This window comes from Plecotus auritus (genome assembly GCF_963455305.1).
Source record: "Plecotus auritus genome assembly, chromosome: 12".
Taxonomy (NCBI): domain Eukaryota; kingdom Metazoa; phylum Chordata; class Mammalia; order Chiroptera; family Vespertilionidae; genus Plecotus; species Plecotus auritus.
This window is the reverse complement of record NC_137778.1, coordinates 6,719,280-6,741,021: the sequence shown is the minus strand read 5'-3', so window position 1 is coordinate 6,741,021 and position 21,742 is coordinate 6,719,280. Positions and strand designations below refer to the sequence as shown.

At 48.8% G+C, this 21,742-nt stretch overlaps 1 protein-coding gene across 1 annotated transcript; it reads left to right on the top strand.

The window, feature by feature from the left end:
* Nucleotides 1-1,086: 1,086 nt before the first annotated feature.
* On the top strand, nucleotides 1,087-21,617 carry CFAP45 (cilia and flagella associated protein 45; the record flags this gene model as incomplete). The annotated part of the gene is given in 12 exon segments (XM_080648444.1): nucleotides 1,087-1,129; nucleotides 1,132-1,316; nucleotides 3,240-3,376; nucleotides 5,264-5,408; nucleotides 5,751-5,921; nucleotides 6,999-7,177; nucleotides 9,098-9,227; nucleotides 13,334-13,480; nucleotides 15,859-15,972; nucleotides 16,867-17,060; nucleotides 20,873-21,097; nucleotides 21,423-21,617. Coding segments are annotated over 12 exon segments (1,749 nt in total). The 3' UTR covers nucleotides 21,502-21,617.
* Nucleotides 21,618-21,742: the final 125 nt, after the last annotated feature.

Sequence of the window (21,742 nt, the reverse complement as noted above, 5' to 3'; positions counted from 1 at the left end):
GTCCTCACAGAAGCCACCTTTTTGGAGAGACTTTTCTGGGGACTGAGCTGAAGCTGGATGAACTCTGGGAACGAGGCTGTATTAGTCAGGGCCCTGGTTAGAAGCAGCAGAGCCAAAGCTCTAATTTAAGGATTTTAGGAAGCTCATGGACTTTGCACCAGGGCTGGGAAACCAGGCTTGGAAAATGGGAATAAAAGGAGACGTTGCAGCCAGAACAGAGGCCAAAATCACAACCCAGCACTGGTCTGGCAAGGACCCTTGATGCTGTGTTGTACCCCCTATGCTGGCAGCTCTGGCTGCGGGGTGCTGCTGCTGGTGTCCTTATCAGCATTGAGCCAGACACTGGGTATGGCTGCAGCTTCCTCTTTTGCCAGAAACGTTTTCCTTGTTCTCCTTTTCCCATCTAGTGAGGGTGCCCTAACCCTTGTCAGGCTTTGGTGATCAGATGGGCTTTGCCCAGGCTCGGCGGGCAAATATCTGGTGTCTTCAGCTTTGATAGTCAGAGATGAGCCTTGTCTCCCACAACTTGTTGATGGGAACTTTCGAAACATAGGAAGACACTGGGTGGTTAAAATGGACTAATGCACATGAAAGGGGTCCTGGGAGTGAAAGCCAGGTGGTGGACGTTATGCATGGGGTTGTCTGGGTGTAGCATCATTCATCTACTGAAGTTTATTAGGCACCAACCGTGTGCCAAGTGGTGGGCAAGGTGCTTTTCCATCCTTGATGCTCTCTGGTCCCATTGGGAGACTGTGGAGATTTGGAGAGTTCAAATAACAGAGTAGGGGCTTGGAGCTCACGCCGAGACTATTGGAGCATTTCTGGGGACACAAGCCAAAGGGGCCTCACCAGAGAGTGTCCTTGTGGGAAATTGGAAGTGGGACAACAATGAGGTCACCTGCCTGCCATCCTCATTTCCTCCCTTCTTTCTTCCATCTGGCATGAGGACTTGGCCTTCAGCTCAGGGAATGCAGAAATGCTCCTTCTCATTGAGCCTGGTCTCTACTCAGAGAACTCTCTCTTCTTTGGGGGTGTCCCCTGCATTTCAGGGTCTACCCAGGTGCTTTCCCCCAGTGGCTTTTCCATATGCACCCCTACCTACCTTGGCATGGGCTGATGAAGCGCTTAGCTTTCAAGGGTCCAGATGGTACTCAGTACTGATGGCTGAAACTTTTTGCCTCTCCCTGCAGCCGTTAAGCACTCCTGGTGTCCCGAGCTCCTCTTCCACCACTTCCAACAAGTCAAGGAACCGGTCTCGTTATCGGACCAAAGCTGTGAGCTGCGAGGTAGATGAGAGCCTCTTCGGAGGTAACAAGGTAACCCTAACCCAGCCCCTCCAGGTAGCTGCCACCTGCAGGCAGTAACCTGGACTCGTGTTACTCAGGGCAAAGCTAGCACCACGCATGTCATCCCTCTCCCTGGTAACTCTCAGATGAAGACAGAGGGGAGTTCTGAGAGCCAGCAGGGAAGCTCTGACATCTGGTGGGGCCCACATAAACAGGACACCTGGCTTCCCCCACCCATCCCGTCCTCATATCTGCACCGCGTTGAAAATCTGTAGTAACACTGGAAGGGAGGCTCAGCTGCAGAAAGCTGGGTAGCTGCTCAGTGACCATCCTTGAGGAAAACATGGTCAGGCCACTGGACCAAGCTTGAAGACACGGAGCAACACATTTCCCCTCCATCCAAGAACAGCATCAGACTAAAACACAAAGTCCTCCTCCTTTCCCAGGTGTTCAGTGCAAACAATTTCTCAGCTTCGGGACACAAGCAGGTCTTTATTTGCAAATGTTGTCCTGGCTAAGAGGTTGACAACTCCTTTAGTCTACGGAGAGCTGGATGTTACTTGGAATAATTTGGTACACGCGGAGTTCAGTGGGCGAGCAGGAAGAGAAGCAAGTCCAGAAAGAGAACGAGGCAGGGAGAGAAGGGCAGTGAGAGAAAGAGAAAAGAGAGCTAGAATACTGAATACTGGTGTGACTGCCTCTGGCAGCGGGAGGGCTGGGGAGAGGAGAGGTGACATCTATCCTTGCTTCTCACCAGCTTCACTGTGAAGGGACTTTTCAGAGGGATCAGGACAGGCACCGTGCTGCATTTAGAGAACCCCATTCTGTAGCAGTTTTCCTCTTGGCAAGGGAAAGAACCAAGGAATGCAATCTTATTTACCCGTTTTTGTTTGTTTGTTTGGGTCCATGGGGACTCTTCCAGTCAAAGCAAAGATAGATTTGGAAATGGCTGAGTTTGCTGAGCAGTCCTGCTGCCCAGCAGAAGGGGCAGCCAGAAATATGCCTGCTCCTGGCACTGCTTCTTGGGCCTATTGCTGGGTGAGAGTCCGGGAAGTCTCTCAACCAGCAGCAGGGGGCAGAAAGGGCCTGTGGCATGACTGACTTGCCCACTCGGAAGCAGAGATGGGCACCAGGTGGCAGCACCAGTCGGGACCTCTGTGCAGTGTGAGGTCCTCGGGCCAGGAAGGACCTCCTCGGAGGGGTCCCCCTGCCTCCACTCAGGACCACAGTCACCGCGTTAATGATGAATGAAAATTTCTCCGGTGTTCAAAAATTTCCTGAAATAAGCGATTTCATTTTCTTAACTCCTTCATGGTCAGAAAATTTTGGGAAAAAATCATATATATCTAATGGGTATTCTTGCTGAATTCTAACTCTCTGACTTTCTCACATTAGATTTAAGGGCAGGTCTCCACCAGGCCATTTAGCCATTTCTAACTCCTCCTCCCCCCCGCCCCTCATTGCTTTCTTTGGGGATCAAAGCCAACTAATCATTAGAAAGGATTGAAAAATATGAATATCATAGATTGAATGAGTCTGTAACAAATTGTATTGCTTCAGGTCCACAGTGAGAGGATTACTTCTTTTTTTATAAACCATGGCAAGATGTGAATCTGGAGTTTTTATTCCTGATGGTTTTAGGTTAGGTATGGACACACCCTTACAACCCCCACTTCCTATCCATCCAAGAGTATCTGCACAAGTTATAGAGGTCTTGTTCTCAGAAGATCTGGTCAGTACAGAGCACATCTGGCCATGTTCAAGTGCAGAGCGCCACCTACTTCCTCGGCGTCCTGGCTGCTCTCATGGGCCTGCAGCCTGGGCCTCAGCCAGCCGCCCCTGCCCCTGAATAGGGTGGAAGCCCCAGGAGAGGGGAGGGCCGTACTTGAAGTTTAGGACTGACCAGCAGGAAGTGAGGTGACTAGCTTCTAAGCTGTCCTTCTGAACCCATAGCCCCTGGCCCAGAGCGACAGCCCCATCGTGCTGCTCCGAGATAAGCACACCATTGAGAAAACTTTCTCTGCTTTGGCCTTGGAGCACAAGCCAAAGACCATCCGGCTCATCACCCGGGACCTGGTCCGAGAACTCATGTGAGTATCCAGGGCCCGTGCCCTGCCCCCTCGTCCCAGCTGCACCGCTGCTGAGGACCTGCGCAGGGAAATGGGGCACCCACCTGTTTCATGGTCAAGTCTCCACTTCTTTCATGGTCATTTCCCCTGTGTGTTTTATGGTTCTCCTTCTTTCTTCTTCGTCTTGACCTCTTAGCTCCCCCCCTCTTGTACCTGTTATTGCCATTACCCTTCATTCCCAGCTTCTTTCTCTGCCCTCTCTTCGCCCTGCTGTGGAACCTAAGGGGCTGGTAGCGGGGAGGGGCTTAGTGGGTCCTCCCTGAGCCCCCAGGAGGGCACTTGGTAAAGGGAATGGTCCAGATGAATCACTTCCTTTTGGCTGCATCAGGAATCCGAAGCAAAGGGAAACTGACCAGATGCCTAATTAGGCCCTTGGCATCTTCCCAGGCTCTGAGGCCAAAAGAGGAAATTCCCACAGGCTCTTGGGTTCTTTTGGGATTAGGTCAGCACAGCTTCCCGGCCGGAGCTGCCCCGTGCCTGGCCCCTCCTGCGGGGTCTAGGCCTCACTCAGCAATGTGACAGGAGCCAGTGTGTTGCTCGGTGGTTGTCTGAAACCCTTCTTTCTGCTCTGGCCCCATTGGCTAAAAGCTTGAATTTCTAGAAAATGCTGCCTGTGTCACGAGCTGGGACACAGTTCCAGGAGCACTGTCTGGTCAGTCCTGGCATCACACGGCCAGACGTGGTCAGCAGCCCTGTGGCTCCACCTGGGGCCTGAAAAATGGTCCCTTTACGGAGGGGCCTAGTTCTGAAAATACATTGGAGCTGAATTGCCGGTTCCTGGTCAGGGCTGCTGAGAGCCCACGAGATGCCGTCTCGGATTCAGATTATTCCTGGTCATTGCAGATTCTGGGCTCTTTTGGGCCTGCCACTCAGTGAATCAGGAGATCCTGGCTGAGCCCCGAATCCATTCACTCATTTGTTCCACCACCTGGACCTCCCCCCACATTAGTTTTATTAGGTGAGGTTTCACTTCCTGCCTCAGCCGTCTGCATCTCCTTGCCTTGTGGCTGTTCCAGGGCCTCACCCAGAAGCGGCTTTATTCCCACCCCCTGCCTCCCCCGCCCCCATCGTTAATGTATGTCATTTGTTTGTAATCATTATAATTACCTATTGGTTTGTTGAATGGTTGGGCAGCTGGAAAGGAGAGGTCTATAGACCTGTCTCCAACTGTGTTGATCAGACATTTTAATTAATATTTAAAGTTCAAAGCTTCTCTCTGGGCTGAATGGACAGGGTGTTTAGCTTTCTCACTGGCATTCATTTCAACCTGTCTGGCGTCCCCTTGCCCTTTTTATGTCATCCTTGAAGAATCATCTGTTTTTAAAGTTGAATTCAGGAGCTTTGTTTTGAGTTCTCCCTCTGTTCCCCACGCTGGGCTGGAGACTAGGCTGCCAATGTGGTTAAGACAGAGCCGGTGTCCTTGACGGCGTTTGTAATCCAGCAAGGAAACAGGCCCTGCCCAGCGGCCATGACAGGGCAGTGACAGCAGATCATGGTGGGCTCGGAGCAGGAGGTGGTCTGTTGGTGGGGAGCGGGGAGGCGGGGTCTGCATATGTGTACATTGGGGGGAAGGCCATGAATGGCTACGCAGAGATGGCAACATATAAGCTGGGCCTTTTAGAAAAAGTTCTTAAAATGTCCCTATAGCCTAGGATGCTACGTCACCCTCTCCTGGGATGTTTCTCCCCCGTGGACCCGCGGTGCAATTGGCAGTCTCTCCTCCCGCTGGCCATGTCTGTGCCGGAGGGATGGCAATGATGAGGGAGGAAGAGAGCAGAGAAGCCTGCAGCATAGTGCCGAGAGCCTTCCCTCACTCCCCCTCCCTAACTTTGCTCATTCCTGTGTCAGCGTTCCCACAGAGGATCCCTCCGGGGAGTCCCTTATCATGAGTCCCGAAGAGTTTGAGCGGATTAAATGGGCATCCCAAGTGCTGACCAAAGAAGAACTCGAGGCCAGGGTGCAGGCCTTCAAGAAGGAGAAGGAAGCCGCCTTGGTAGCTAACCCCTCGAGCCCTGGTCCTTACGGATGGGAGGCAGAGGAGAGATGTCCTGGGAGAGGCCAGCTTCCCTTGAGACGGGAGGCTCTAGTTAGGGGACCCTGGAACAAGGCATGGGTGGAGACATGCTGTAGAATGAAGATCAGTTGTGGGAGCAACGGGGGTGGGAAAGGAGGGGGGCAGGGAGGGGTGAGGATAAAGCCAGGCTGAGAAACTTCTGGGTCTGATAGCATGGTGGGGTGGAGCAAACATAATATTGGGTCACTTGTGGTAGCCAGTCTGGTGCCCAGGACACGGCACAGGGAACCATCCCACACTGATGCGGACGGTCTTCTGTAGGATGCAGTCACCACACGCAAGAAGGTCATGAAACAGAAGGACATGATTTGGATGAAGAACAAGAAGCTCGATGACCTAGAGGAGGAGGCCAAGGAGAGGGCCCAGAACCTTCTGCAGAGAGCCAACAAGCTGCGGATAGAGCAGGAGGAGGAGCTCAGGGACATGAGCAAGGTCGGGGCTCTGCACTATTCCCTCCTCTTATCCACACATTGGACAGCATTGGCTTCAGCTGGAGGTGGGGCAAGTGGGGGATAGGGGAGGGGTTGCTGGGGGGTTGGGGAAGGAAGGTGGGGGAGAGCTGCATCTGCTGTGATCCAAGGGAGCTCTGGCTTTGCCTTGAGCTAGTGGTGTGACCTTCAGCATGTCTCTTGCCCCTCCAGAACCTTGCTTTCTTCTTTTGTAAAGTGAGGGTGGTAAACTACTTGGCAGAATTATTGGAAGGATTAAATGAACTAATATACGGGACAGGCTTTGCAAACTGTGGATTGATAAATACATGGGAGGAGTTTGCTTTTATTTTCATCCTGCTAGTTCAATTCTGGCCACAGAGGGTGGTCAGGCAATTGAGTTCTTTTTCAAGTGCTTTAGCTGAGAGCATAAAGGCCAGAGGCTCATTTGAATGCCTCATTGGCATGTGGTTCACTTCCCAACCAAATGAACAATGCTGACCCCCAACCCCTTCATCTACACTCTGTCTCTCTACCTATACCTACTTTAATTTTTGAAAGCTTTTACTTTATGGTTCTTATTGATGGTCCTGGATTTTCATCCCCTTCTGTATCACATTGGGCTCTTCCAGTTTAAAAATTTGGTGACTTGGACTCTGCCTGAGTGTTTTAGTTTCCCTGAGGAGTAGAGCAAGGGTCTTAACTGCGGTTCATGAGTCCCTAAGGGGGACCATGTAGCTCTGAAGTTTCATGGAGATTTTGTGTGTCTACTTGAGGGGGCCATAGCTTTCATCATAGTCCCAAAAGTGTGATCCATGGCCCCCAACATTAAGAGTCAGTTTCCTGAAAGAAGCATGTAGCAGGAGCCCAGTAAGTATTATGTTTGAATAATATTAAAGGGAAGGTCAAATATAAGAATGCTCTTGCTTTTCTGGGCTTGTGAGCAGCCATGTGAGTTTCTAGCACATGTGATAATATTCTATTCCCATTTCTCTTCCCTCCAACTTCCACACCCCCGTGGTACACCCCTCCCTAATCTTACCCCCAGACCTAGTACCACTATTTCACTTCTACTCCGCAGATCATCCTTAATGCCAAGTGTCATGCCATCCGGGATGCCCAGATCCTGGAGAAACAGCTGATTCAAAAAGAACTGGATGCAGAGGAGAAGCGGTTGGATCAGATGATGGAGGTGGAACGGCAGAAATCCCTTCAAATGCAGGAGGATCTTTTCAGGAAGAGGAGAGAGGAAAGAATCCGGTAAAGAGGTGGTTTTGGCATCTTTCTTTCTGCCATTTTCTTGAATCTCTAGGTCCAGGTAGACTTTCACAGAGGGAAGAGATGAGAAACGGCCATTGTCATCATTGATTATTATCTCAAAACCTTTATGAAGTGATTATGGAACCACAGACCTTCCTAAAGCTTGTTTCCAAGATCATAACCGGTGCTTCTCCATCTGGCCCTCATCCAGTCCCATTTGTCACCATTTCCTGCCACCCACTCTATGTTTCCCCCGTCCCCCACCATGCCAGGTCTTGTTACAAGTTCATGACTTTTGTTGCTCCCACTGCTTTGAATACCCTTCTCTTTACTTTTCCCTGGAAAACACTGTCTCTTCCCTTAGTATGTAGTTTGCTGTCACCTCCCCCGAGACACCTCCCTCACTTCCCCAGGAGGCTCATTGCCCCATCACACTGTTTTGATACCCAGCACACCACTTCCTGCATTGTTGTCTCTGACCCTCACTACACTGCATGGTCATGGAGGACAGGGTCCCTGCCTCATTTATTTCTGTAACTCCTGGGCCTAGCAGAGTGTTTGGCCTGTAGTAGGTTCTTAATACATGTTTGAATGGATGAATTTAGTTTTCTTCATTTTACAGAAAAGGATAAGACCCAGAACAGGTGAATTATAAAATCACAGTGTCCTAGATTTAGTACACCAACCATATACTACAAAAATCACCTCCATAAATAGTGCTTGTACTACACTGAATGGCAGTTCTCTTTCCCCATCTGTATTCTGTTCTCTTGCACCATTCATCTCTAGACTTCTAGTAGGCACCTGGTAGACTATAGTAGGCTTCCAATAAAAGTTTATTTAATAGCTAAATGGCTCTTCATCTTCTGCATAAATAGCTCCAATCAAGGAAATATCTCTGCCTCATTAGGCAGCTCTAACGACTTGAGCTGGTCCTTGTGCTGAGTTTAAACCTGCTTTCATGCAACTCTTACTCATTACTCCTGTTTATTTCATCTGGAGTCATGAAGCCATCAAGTGCTCTACTTGAAAGTGACTTTTGTACTCTTTCTCCTAGATCTTATTCTAATCAGTGTCATCTCTCATTCTCCCAGTCTTTACTTGTATATCACGAGGTCTGGGTGCTTCCAAATTTATTGACATCCCAATAACACATAGGGAACCATGCAATACTGGTTGTAGAATCTGGTTTGTCAGACTCAGCTCTGTTCAGTAGCTTTTGACAATCTTAAAATGGAAGACAGGGTATGAGAAAGAGAGTGAGCAAACTAGGCATGGGAAGTAGGGTGGGATGAGAAGACACAGGGTGATAGCAGGGGAACTGGAGGAAGGGGAAGTCATAGGCTTTAGATATATATTTAAAGAAGGGAGAGGGAGGGAGAGAGAGATAGAAACATCAGTGATGAGAAAGAACCATTGATCAGCTTCTTCACACTGCACACTGGGGATCGAGCCCACAACCCGGGCATGTGCCTGACTGGGAATCGAACCATGACATCCTGGTTCATAGGTCCATGTTCAACCATAGGCTTTGCAACTCTTAAAGCTCTGTGGGGCTAGCATGCAAAGCTAGCTCCCTGTGATTACTCTGGGAAGGCTTAGGAGGTGGTAGCATTTCAGAAGCTCTTTACATGCTGAAAGGGAGATGGTTCATTATGTGGGGTGCACTCTTGGGAACAAATGAAGAAAGGGAATATCAAGAAGTATGAGCCCCAGAACCAGGAGCTCGGAAAAGAGAGGGCTGACCCCTTGAGACACTGGAAAGGACTTTGGTCTGTCCTCAGGAACCATAGAGATAGTTAGGGCACATCTCAAATTGTTCCTGCCATGCCTCCCATTCTGGGAGTCACTTGGGTGAAGTTTGGAGCCTAGAGGAACAGACCCTTTATTTCTAAGACATTGTGGCTCTGTTTCCTCCAGAGGAAAACGGCACATTATGCAACAGATGCAAAAGAAGCAGGAGGAGCGATCGCTGTTTGCGGAGCAGCAGGAGCAGGAGAAGGAGCAGATGCTGGAATACATGGAGCAGCTCCAAGAGGAGGATCTCAGGGTAATGGGGCTGGGCAGATGTGCCAGGTTCTACCAGCACCAGCAACAAAGCCCTCCAAGATTTGGGGATTCCAGGCACATGTTCATTTCACAACATCAACATCACCATCAACTTTTTATTGCCACATTGAACATTTATTTGGCCATGGCGCCATGCTGAGGATGAGCAAAGATTTGGATAGAGACTGTCCCTGCCTCCCAGGAACCTGGGGTCCAAGACTGACATGTCCATGTGAGTGGACTCATAAAGTAAATATATGGCTGCTTGCTTTACACAAATAAACAGATGGATGCATTATGGTCTCCCCTCAATTACCTAGGGATATTATACACTTTGTCTATGAACGTAGCAGTGTTTTAGTCCTAGGCTTCCTGCTGTTACCTCATTCAAAGAACACAGCATCCCAGTGTCATTAATTGTGTTGATGAGCCAAACCTTTTTTCCTGTTAGCCTAAATAAAATTAGGAGGCTTATTTATTGCATAAGAAATGATGACATACCTGACCAAACTAAGTAGACTTAAAAAATTTCTCTTTTATTTGCCTTCTCTGGTCTGATGCAGTATACAAAGCACAGCAGGGACATGGCAAGCATTTGGAGCATTTATTATTTTTCCCCTTAATTTTTCACTTTTGAAAATTTTTACACACACCAATTGAAAAAATTGTACTGCATGCATAATACTTCACCGATTTAATGATTGCTAATATGCCTTAATTGCTTGTCTCTTTTAGATGTATATGCATATTCTGTTACTGTTAAACTATTTAAAAGTGAGTTACAGATATCTTGACACTTAACTATTAAATGCTTCAGTTTGCATCTCTAAAGAATAAAGCATTCTCTTACATGTCAACAGAACTATTATCACTTCCCCCACAAAAAAACTCAAATCTAATAATCCTATATCATTTAATATTTAATTAACATTCAATTTCCATCAATTGTTTCAAAAATATATTTCAGTTTTCTTCTTTTTCCAAACCAGGATCACTCACTTAAGTCCCTTTAGTGTGTTTTGATCTAGACTTCCCTCCTTCCTTCCTTTCTTTCTTTATTCATTCATTTATTTTTATAACATTGATATTTTGAGGCATCCAGGCTGGTTGACCTGAAGAATGTCCCACATTCTGATTTGTCTGATTGTTTCCTCATGATTCCATTTAACTTGTGGAACACATATGCTTTTATTTTGTTCCTCCTCCCTCATATTCATGGATGATTGAGTTGTCATTTGGTGGTGCATTTGATGGTGATGAGTGACAGAGGCCCCTGAAGGGTCTTACGAATGGCCTTATAATTATGAAGGCTTCTTAGAGCACCTGCAATGTGGGGTAAAGATCGCCTGGATAGTTAGGGATGATGAGGGGCCATGTAGCCTTGTGAACTACTTGAAAAAGGGATCAACAGGGCCACGAAGACAGAGAGACCTGATCACATTCCTGGCTCAGGAGAGAGAGGAATAGGTCCAGGAAGGAGAGGCAAGGGGTAAATACATAGGGAAATGGGTGAGAAATGAAGGCTGGGAAGTCCAATTAGATTGTGGTGAGTGGGAATGGTGGGCTCACTGAGAAAGTTCCTGGTGTCATTGAGTCAACACCATTGCACTGATATTGTGTCATTGTCATTTTGCTGCCCTTCTTTTTTTAAAAAATATATTTTTATTGATTTCAGAGTGGAAGGGAGAAGGAGAGAGAGATAGAAACATCAATGATTAGAGAGGATCATTGATTGGCTGCCTCCTGCATGCCCCACCCTGGGAATCGAGCCCACAACCTGGGCATATGGCCTGACCAGGAATCAAACTGTGACCTCCTGATTCATAGGTCAACACTCAACCACTGAGCCAAGCCGGTGGGGCCTTGCTGCCCTTCTAATAGGCACTCCCTGAGTCTGCAGGAAGTATTGTTAGGCAATTTTAAGTAGAAACCTGTGCCTCTACAGCTTAGACTTGCCTTATCATCTTGGGATGGTGCTAGGGTAACTTTCCCACCTTGCTAACAGGATGGAGAAGAGTGAGGGGAGTTCTCCTGGGGTTGCTTTGGAATGGCTTCAAAGATGAGAAGCAGGGAAGGTCCTTTGGTATCTTAGAAATGAAATGAACCAACAAAGACAACAAATTAAAAAAGTAAATACATAGGCAAAGAAATAAATCAATACATATATGATTGTATGTCTTAGATCAGAGGTCGGCAGCATTTTTAGCTTTGCGAGTCAATGGGATTAAATAATGTCTGGGGTACTAATGACACTGGAGGCCTAAAACTGGGGTGGTGGTGGTGGTGGTGTGGGAGAAGGTAGAAAGGAAAGGAAGAAAGGGAGAAGGGGAAAAGGAGTGTAAGAGTTAGAGTAGCCAAAGGGGAAACGTGGCTTGTGTAAGGAGGTGGTTACAGCGAGAGTGCAGGAATGCTGGTAGCCATGACTCGGGCCCAACATGGACCTTGTTAGAGACAGATGTGCTGTGCTAATCTGGCTCAGAAGGCTTCCTGGAAGAAGGAGCCCTGAACTGGGCTGTGAGCCAGGCTGGGGAGAGCTGGTAGAATTGCCTTGGATGAGTCAGGGTAGAAGCAGGGCTGTGGAGGTGCTGGAAGACCAGGGAGGGGTTTAGTCTTTGAAGAAATGGAGAGAGCTGGAAACAGTGTGGGAGGTAGGGTGAGTTGATGGGTAGACGAGTTTGAAGCAAGGAGTCTGATAGAGGGTGTAGGGAGGCAGCTGCACAAAATTCCAGTGTCCCTCTGCATTGGAGCGGAAGATGTGCTTGGCTCAGAAGTGGCCTGATGATCAGGAGCTTCCAAAGGCTTGACGCTGGGAAAAGCCTTCCTCAGAGGGGATCTTGTCACTCAGTTGTCACCTTGGTTCTCTGATCTCTATCACTCATTGTGTTTCTGTGTCTAAGTTGTTTTTTTCTTTATCAATAGTTATCTCACTTAACAATAGTTTATTGAGTATTTTCTGTTTTTCTCTCAATTGGGCTACATGTTGTTGACAAAGAGAGGAAGTGTGACACATGGCCCCTGTTCTCTAGCTGTGACAGAATGAACGCACAGGAAATGCATGGCACCTACAACATGGTATGCTATTAAATCCCAGGAGGTGTGCCGACATTAAGCAAGGAAGAGAGAATTGAAGCTTGGGGCAATCAAGTAAGATTTCCAGAGAAGGTTGGAACTTTAATGTAGACAGCTCAGGTTTCAAGATTCTGGCTCTGCAGTTTAGTAGCTATTTGGCTCTGGGCAAATTACTTAAACTCTGGGCCTCATCTTCATTTGCACGAGAGAGATAACAAGGCCTAACTTTCAGGGGTTTGGGATGTGTTTCAGTGCTAGAAATAGGCTATGTGCTCAATGAATAGGAAGTTTCCAATTAGGGCAATACTTATTATTGAAATCGTCACTATTAATGATGACCAAAAGTTTGGGTTTAAGTAGAAGGAAATTGAAGACAGGAGAAACACACCATGAGCAAAGCTATAGGGATGGGGTTTGGCATGACATGTGCAAGACACTGATTAGAATTTTAAAATCCTCCACTTCCTGAGAGTATAAATAGATCAACAGTGTCAGGGGCTGCCACAAAGTCAAGTTGGATGAAGACTGTAAAGAGGCCATTTGCCTGGAAGAGGTCATTGACAACCCTTGAAAGAACAGCGTTGCCCTAGCCAGTTTGGCTCAGTGGATAGAGCATTGGCCTGCGGACTGAAGGGTCCTGGGTTTGATTCTGGTCAAGGGCACATGCCTGGGTGGTGGGCTCGATCCCTAGTAGGGGGTGTGCAGAAGGTAGCCAATCAATAATTCTCTCTCATCATTGATGTTTCTATCTCTCTCTCCCTTCCTCTCTGAAATATATATAAACTAGAGGCCCGATGCACAAAAATCGTGCAAGGGGCTTGGCCCTCGCAGCCCCGGCTTCATCCAGAAGGTCATCCGGAAGGACATCCGGTCTAATTAGCATTTTATGCTTTTATTATTATAGATGACAGCTTTAACAAAGAATAGCTATGGAAGCATTTGTGTCTCTGAGTCTATGTGTGTCTCTTAATCCTTATGTGCCAGTATCTTTAGGTTGTGTCCCCTTCTACTCTGAGGCTCTCTTCCTTTTGCTGGCAGGACATGGAACGAAGGCACCAGGAGAAACTGAAGATGCAAGCTGAGATTAAGCACTTCAAAGATGAGAGCCAGAAACAGAAAGCAGAGCTGCAGGCTCAGGAGAAGCTGGCAGACCAGATAGTGATGGAGTTCACCAAGAAGAAGATGGTAGGGACCTGCTTTCTGACATTTAGGACTTGTGGTCAGGAATGGAATGTCTGTCATGGGGAGAGGCAGGCCTGAGAACTGAGGGAACTCCAATGCAAGGCAGCCCTGTCTTCTTCTAAAAGTTAAGTCCTAAGTTCAAGGGCTTGGCTTCTTTTTCTCCTCATCTGGGCCAGTCCACTTGTTCATTAACAGAGAATAGCCTGGAAAAAAAAACCACCCAAATTAGGGTGTTATTATCATTGTTAACACCTTTGATTAGAAGTTGGGATGAGGGTCAGGTGCAGGCAGGAAAGAAAATTAAAACTATTGGTGAAATTAAAGTTTCCGGTGGATTCCTCATGACCTAGATAATTATATCCCCATTAATCATGAGTCAGCTTTCCATAAGTTTCTTGTGAAAACGCCTATATTGGGCATCCTGTATTGGGTGCTGGACTCAGAAAATAGAGTCTTCCCATCCCTCACTGTGGAACCCATAGAACAAGTGCACATGGAACGGAAGGCAACATCTGCAATGGTTACCGGGGCATGAAAGTTAGGAATGTGCAGGCTCATTCTAGGGCAAAATGGGGTAATGGGATGATTGGTCTGTGAGGAATGGTGGACCAAAGAAAGCTTTTAAGTACCATTTAGATGGAGTGAGCACGAATTTATGTGAAAAGAAAGGGAAGGACTCAAGGTGGCAGAAAATGTATTCAATTCTAAGTGTGTTGGTCCTGTCTCTGGTTTTGAGGTTCCATGATGACAGAGGGCACAGCATACTTCTCTGTAGTAGTGAGTTTTAATGATGGACAAGGGGAGGAGGGGGTTATTATTTGAAAAGGCATATGTGATATACCTACACACCCCAAATGCAAAGCACAGAAAGGAAGCTTAACAGAGCCTGCTTGTTAGCTTTGGCTTTCTTGTTGGATGCAGGGATATACAGGGAACAGAGTGAGAATGCAAGATGAGGGGCATAGATGGTTCGTGCATAATAGTGATCACACAAGTGCCATTTGTTGAGAGCTTAGTCTGTGCCAACTGCTTCACAAGTGTTGTCTCATTTAATCATCACAACCCCCTCGTGAACCTAGTCACTGATTGATTCAAAACGTCCTGAATGCTTCATTGTGCGTCCAGTGTCAGAGCGGGCTGAACACATCTAGACTAACAGAACTCAGCGGCTACTTCCCTGAACAGGTGAAGGTGGTGTCGGAGTTGGTGAACAGATCTGCTGGCCGCAGCAGAGCATCTGTGGTGGCCATGATAAGAAATGAGGTGATGAGGTGACAGGGAGCTGAGAGCAGTTGTTGGGGATGCCTGGGACCTTGAGCAGAGCTAGAAGCAGGGAGCAATGAGAAATCACCGTAGAGTTCTGGGCAGGAGAGGAATGTGCCTTGTCTTCATACATGGAGAGAACATCGATGGGATTTGCTGCAAGAGGCTGATGACTGACAAAGGGATCAGGCACCTGGGCGTACGCACAGCCCACTGTAAGTATCCAAGTGTGTCACAAGCCCTTTCCTGACCTCTGTGGTCTCTGTTCTTGCAGCCAGTGCTGCCTCTTTAGAGCTAGCTGGCTATGAAAGCCTCCAGAGTTCTCTGCCCTGCCATCTAGAGCAAAGGGGGGACAGGGAGACCAGCTTGGCATACAGCCAGTGTGCACAGCTCACAAGCAGGCACTCACTGGGCTGCACAGAAGTCTGGGTAGATAGAATGAGAGCTAAGGAAAGTTCCTTATTGGAAGATCACATTTCCACCCAACCTGAGTTATTAGTCTGTGACTGCCCTGGAATGGCGGTTGGGAAGCTGGATTTGGTAAACGTTTAGGGATATGTCTGTTCTTTCAGAGGAGTAGCAAAGGGAGCGAATCGTGATGGCTCAGTCCTCAGGTATCTGCTAACCACTGTGACCTGCCCAAAGCATGTTGGCCCTTTGCCCAGGGACTAATGAGATAACCTCCACCTGCTGGACTTTACAAGACAGGCAGGGGCCACAGTGGTTACGGTTAGAGATTTGGCCCAGTGGCCGTGTAACTCGGAAGTTGTGAAGTTGGAAGGGGCATGCAGGCTGTGCTCAGGAGACCTGCATTCAAAGCCTGTTTGGTTGCTGACCAGCCATGCCCGCTTGGGCAGGACCCTTAATCTCTATGAACATGAGTTTCTTCATCTACAACATCCATCTCAGGAGATGTGAGGACCCTCTGGGATAACGCAGGAGAACGTGTGTTACAAATTTGCTAACTGGTTCTATGTCCTTGCATTGCTGGTCATTTCGCTGTACAGGGAGGAGTCAGGCAATAGGGGAAATCCTGGACAGACTGGTGCGGGGGCTTGGTTTCTCTCTGCAAGGCTGGGGCAATGGGAGATACCCTACAAAGCCTTTTTTTTTGGCAGGCTCGAGAAGCAGAGTTTGAGGCTGAGCAGGAGAGAATCAGGAGGGAGAAAGAGAAGGAGATCGCCCGCATGAGGGTCATGCAAGAAAAGGCCCAGGATTACCTGGCAGAAAAGGTACCTGTTTTCTACCTCATCCCACCTCTTCCATTCCCTTAACTGTTCCTGTGGCAGCGTATCCGATGGCCTCGAGGGTGGGGATGTAGAAGAAATGATCTAGAACCCTGTCATCTAAAAGAGAAGGGTGGGCCTGCTTCTAGCATGTGAGGCAGCAAGGACTGAGCATGCATTATGGGCTTAAGGTTCAAGAAAAAGTTTTTGACTGTTTTGTAAAGAACTTTCAAGTTTAATCATTGACATGTGTTACCAGAGGAAACCGTATCACCTCCGTTATTAGCAGTTTTTAAAATTAGAAGCAGTTGCAGGACTACCTGGAGGTGTTTAAGGTCCAGGAAAAGCACTGGGATGAGTGAGGCAGAAGGACAAGATGATCCCTCAGGGTACCTTCTGGCCTGAAAGTTCTTTTTCTTTTTAACATATTTTTACTGATTTCAGAGAGAGGAAGGGAGAGGGAGAGAGAGAGAGAGAGAAACATCAATGATGACAATCATGGATCAGCTGCCTCGTGCATGCCCCCTACTGAGGATGGAGCCTGCAACCTGGGCATGTGCCCTGACCAGGAATCAAAACCATGACCTCCCAGTTCATGGGTCGAGGCTCAACCACTGCGCGCACCGGCCAGCTGCCATGAAAGTTCCATTACGGGACTGCATTTATTCTTTCCTGGAATAACCTCGCTACTAGAGAAATCCATGCAGCTTCTCAAAGCAGCTGTGTGAGTGTCAGTCTTCATCTCCCTGCTGCAGTTTCATCCCCTGAGAATCACTGATCAATTTCAAAAACGTCTCAGGCTGTGTCGGAGAGTCTGTGAAGGGGTGTCTTCCCACGGCACCCGGTCCCTGTGAGATTGTTTTGCATCCTCACTGGTCTCCCCACCCTCTCCTTTCCCAGGATGCCTTGCGGGCAAAACGCAACCAGGAGGTTGCAGACAGAGAGTGGCGCAGAAAGGAAAGGGAAGATGCGCAGAAGAAGATGGAAACAGAGGCCAAACTGCGGAAAACTCGGCTGGAGCAGGTGGCGTTCAAGGAGCACACTCTGGCAGTTCAAGTGCAACGGGACCGGGATGAATTCGACAGGATCCTTCGGTAGGAGAGATGCAACGTCCGCTCTCTTTCCTTGCGCTGTGGCTGGGATGTCCATAGACAGATACACATCCACCTTGTCCAGGTGGGTGGGGTCATTCTAACCAGATAGATGATTGAAGTATTTCAGACACTCAAGCCAAGAATTTTATTTTAATATTTTAAAATTGATTTCAGAGTGGAAAGGAGAGGGAGAGAGAGATAGAAACATCAATGATGAGAGAGGATCATTGATTGGCTGCTTCCTGCAAGCCCCCCACCAGGGGTTGAGCCCTCAACCCAGGCATGTGCCCTGACTGGGAATCAAACCGTGACCTCCTGGTTCATAGGCCGATACTTAACCACCGAGCCACGCTGGCCGGGAGAGCCAAGAATTTTATGATTAGAGAACTGGAAACCTGGAAGTGTTGAAGGATTTAGGGATTATTAGGATTATTTATCTTGGAGTGTTGAAGGTGTAAGAAAAGGTATAAATCTTACCCTTTCTGCCATCCTCCACCCCCACCTCCATGTCCCCCTGCCAGTTAGGGATGAAATTGCAGCAGGGAGGTGAGGAGAGATGAAGAAAACTTCCAACACTAATGGTTGTGAGTCATTGGAGCAGGGCTTTAAGGGAGGTCTTTGCGCTTCATTTGACAAATATGTACTAAGCACATAAATTCAAGGAGCTGTGCTGGGTGCTATGCTAGGGATGAATAAAACACTGTTCCTGCCCATGCATGTAGGAAGGATGTCAGAGACTCGTTTAGATGGACCTCACCTGTACTTATCCATGGCTCCTGCCTTGCCAGTTCTTTATCCTTTTTTGTTTTCTCTGATGGATCAGTGATAACTGTGACACATAAATGAAAGCTAGGTGTTCACACCTCTCAGGACCCCTGCCTCAAAGCGCTTAGCAGTCCTGGCTGCTCTGGTTTCTATCGGGCAGATCTGCCCCCGGACGTGGCCCCTGGGTGTTCTCCAGGCTCTAACTCTTCTGGTCTAACTGGGAATGACTCCATTTTTGCTCGATGGGATCTTGAGACAATAAGATCAGAACATTTCCGAAGGAAACAAAACAAACAATTTTCATTGGGGCGGTTACGATACAAAATTACTGAAATGATACTCAGATGAGTAGAGTGGCACAGCCTGACTTCCTTGGTCTATATGCTCTAGGTTCTTTTCTTTTTTTTAAAAAAAAAATATATGTTTTTATTGATTTCAGAGAGAAAGGAAGAAGGAGAGAAAGATAGAAACATCAATGATGAGAGGGAATCATTGATTAGCTGCCTCCTGCATGCCCCCAGTAGGGGATGAAGCCCACCACCTGGGCATGTGCCCTTGATTGGAATTGAACACAGGACCCTTCATTCTGCAGGCTGAGGCTCTATCTACTGGGCCAAACCAGCCAGGGCTGTGTTCTTGTTCTTGATATAGCCTGTTAGTTGCTGCTAGACCGGGCTTGGAGCCTTGGCCAGAGACAGAGCAGGTTCATTGGAATCTCTGTTCCTGGCAGAGCCAGGTTTCTGGTCGTTTATTGGACTGTGGGCCCCCAGCCTGTCCCTACTGGCCTGGATGCCCGTTGGCTCTGTAGCCTCCCTGCCCTCAGGGTTGTGGCACGGTCTCTGGATACCTGGTAAAGAAGGCAGCGTCCTCAATGGCCCCAGAGATTCTGCCCCTGGGCTCCAGTCTCCTCTCAGCTGTGTGGCCTCCCCAGCCTCTGTGCCCTGGGACATGTGTGTTGCCTTTAGCAGGCACTAAATGTTAATGGAAAGAGATGAAAGTTCCCCTTCTGTCACTGACCCATTTGTTTGTTCTTTGCTTTGTTCTTCTGAAGCATACATAGTAGTCAGTTTTTAAAAAAAAAATTTTTTTTTATTGACTTCAGAGAGGAAGGGAAAGGGAGAGAGAGATAGAAACATCAATTATGAGAGAGAATCATTGATCAGTTGCCTCCTGCATGCCCCCTGCTGGAGATAGAGCCTGGACGTGTGCCCTGACCCTGACTGGGAATTGAACCGTGACCTTCTGGTTCATAGGTCAACGCTCAACCTCTGAGCCAGCCACACTGGCTGGGCTTCAGTAGTCAGTCTTAAAAGCTAGACCAACCCTTTGGAAACTTCAATTTTACCCGTTGTCCTAGGTTGGTATCTAGATCTAGTGTCTCCAGGGCCAGGTGACCACCATGGTGGTTGTCTTAAAGTGCTAGGAGCATCTCTGCCATAGCCACCTGTTTCCTGCTTCCTAAGCACGGCCTCCTGTATGGCCTATATATGGACGCCTTTCTGGACAGAGGGGGGCCTTTAACTCTTGGCCTGTTGACTAAGCAGAGAGAACTGAGCCATCTTACCCAGTGGTTCCTGGAAATGCCTGGAGTTTTCACAAAGTACGATGCCCAGGCTGCACCTCCATAACCTTTGACTTAGCGGGTCTGGGGTGAGGCCCAGGCATCAGTTGTTTTTGCAAGTTCCTAGATCACTGCTCGAACCCTGTGAAATGGCAGGCTCTCCCCATGCAGATCTTCAATGGCTAGCCGCCCCAGGGGTTCTCTAGTGACATACAGGTCCTCCATTTCCACCCTGTTTCACCCTGATGTGAAGCGGTAGGAAACTGTTCTCTATATAGAAAAGGAATGGCAAGGCTAAGGGGATGTGCCTGCTGCCGTAGATGCGCCTGGACAGTGGGGGTTTGGTGCCTAAGCACAGAGGGGCTAGGAAGCCAGCAGTTCTCTTCTGGAGAACTAAGGAGGTTCTACAGCAGCAGAATTTTAAAAGGTGTTTCCATGGTGTAAAGGAGTGGCTGGGAGTTGAGCTGATCTCCCACGCACGGTGCATCTTGGGAGATGGCTAGGGAAGCAAATAAGTGAAGCGGTGCTTTTGGTACCTTTGTTGGGGTGAGTGACCCCAGGGGAGCAGGGCAGGTGAGAGATCTCTGCCTAAGAGGGTTTTACATTTGGCTTTTTATTATGTTGAAGAAAAAATACAATGATAGCTCAAGATGGCTTATGACTGCATTTCCTCTGAGTTATGAATACGTTTCATGTGAGTTTTTCTGAGCTCATCTAGTCTATATTAGCCATTCCCCCAGACGTCAGGGTGCATAAAGAATTCCTGTGGAAGAGGGTCCTAAGAGGAATTCGGAGAGTTGGGGCAACAAGAGAACGAAGAGATGTCAGGCTGTTTCTTGCTTCTTCCAGCAACCAAGGAGAGCTCGCAGAACAGATTTACCACTTCCTTTAACTAAGTATTCCCTTTGTTGGTTTTGTAATGCCATCATTACTGTTCATGAGAAGGAAGAAAGGAAGAAAGGGAAGAAAGAAGGGAGAGGGAGAGGAAGAGGGAGAGGGAGAGGGAGAGGAAGAAGGAGGAGAAGAGGGAGAAGAAGAGGGTGAGGGTGAGGGGGAGGGAGATCATAGAACTAGCTGGAGAGGAGTTGTGTTTTGTAATAAGAGAGAAAAGTAGGAACAATAGCTTCCAGTGTGTGAAACCCTGAGTGTGGGGCCAGCTACATAATTTGCAGGACCCAGTGAAAAAAATGAGATTGTGGGGCCCCTTGTTAAAAGAACTATTAAGAATTTCCAAACAGTGACAGCAGGACATTGAGTTAAGCGTGGGGCCCTTCTAAGCGTGCCCTCTGATGCACAGTGGCATGTCCTGGCTGGAGGCGAGTGGGGAGCATGCGCAGAGGCAGCCTTGGAGGCTGATCTGGGAGCCACAGAAGAAGGCTGGAGTGTGGGTCCCTGAAGCACATACCCTGGAGGACCCGGCCCAGGAGGCGCCCCCAGCACTTTTCCTTGGGGGGCAGCTCATTCCACACCCCGTGTCCCCCGCCAGGGTTCAGAGAGAGCAGATTGAGAGGGAGAGGCTGGTGGCGGAGAAGAGGGCCTCGGAGCGCATGCAGCACGCCCAGGAGCTGCGGCGCCAGGTGCGCGAGAACCAGCAGAAGCTGGTGCAGGACCGCATCGCCACCTTCGAGGAGGGCCGGCGCCTCAAGGAGGAGGCCCAGAGGCGCAGCGAGCGCATCAATGACGTCAAGAAGAAGAAGATCGAAGAGCTGAGGTACTCTTCCCGCTCCTGTTCCGGTCCCCCGAGAGGCGGGAGGGCCGGAAAGCTGGGATTCCGGGATCGCAGGGCGTGACCGAGGCGCTCAGGGGGGTGTTGCCGTCTGCACGGGGCTCCCGCAGAATATCCGGCGGCCTGGGTCTTCCCGGCTCCCTGGGAACTCCTTGGCAGGATGCTGGGGCTTTGACAGGAATATGTTTGGGGGATGAATCCTGGGAGTGGGTTTGCGGGGTGCAGGGCCCCAGGTCTATAACCCCACCCACTCCCTGCTGCCTGCTCTCTGGCGCCCCTCCCCGTACATCCACCCCGTGTTTCCCCGCAGAGCCACCGGCCTTCCTGAGAAGTACTGCATCGAAGCTGAGCGCAAAGCGAACATCCTGCCCGCCACCCCTGTGAGCTGAGGGCGCCTCTCAGCCACCCTGGATGCCTCCCGGGGGAGGTTCCGCCCAGTCCCTGGGTGCCCATGACTGCCGCTAACTTAGACGTTTAGTATTTACAGATTAAATCTATTCTACTCTAAGCAGCAGCCCCGCGTCCTGTGTGGGGATTGGCTACTCCAGGGGACTGAACGTGCAGCAAAATAGGTTCCAGGAGACCCAGGTGTGCGTGGCGCGATGCTCCGGGGCCAGATGCAGGGATGCT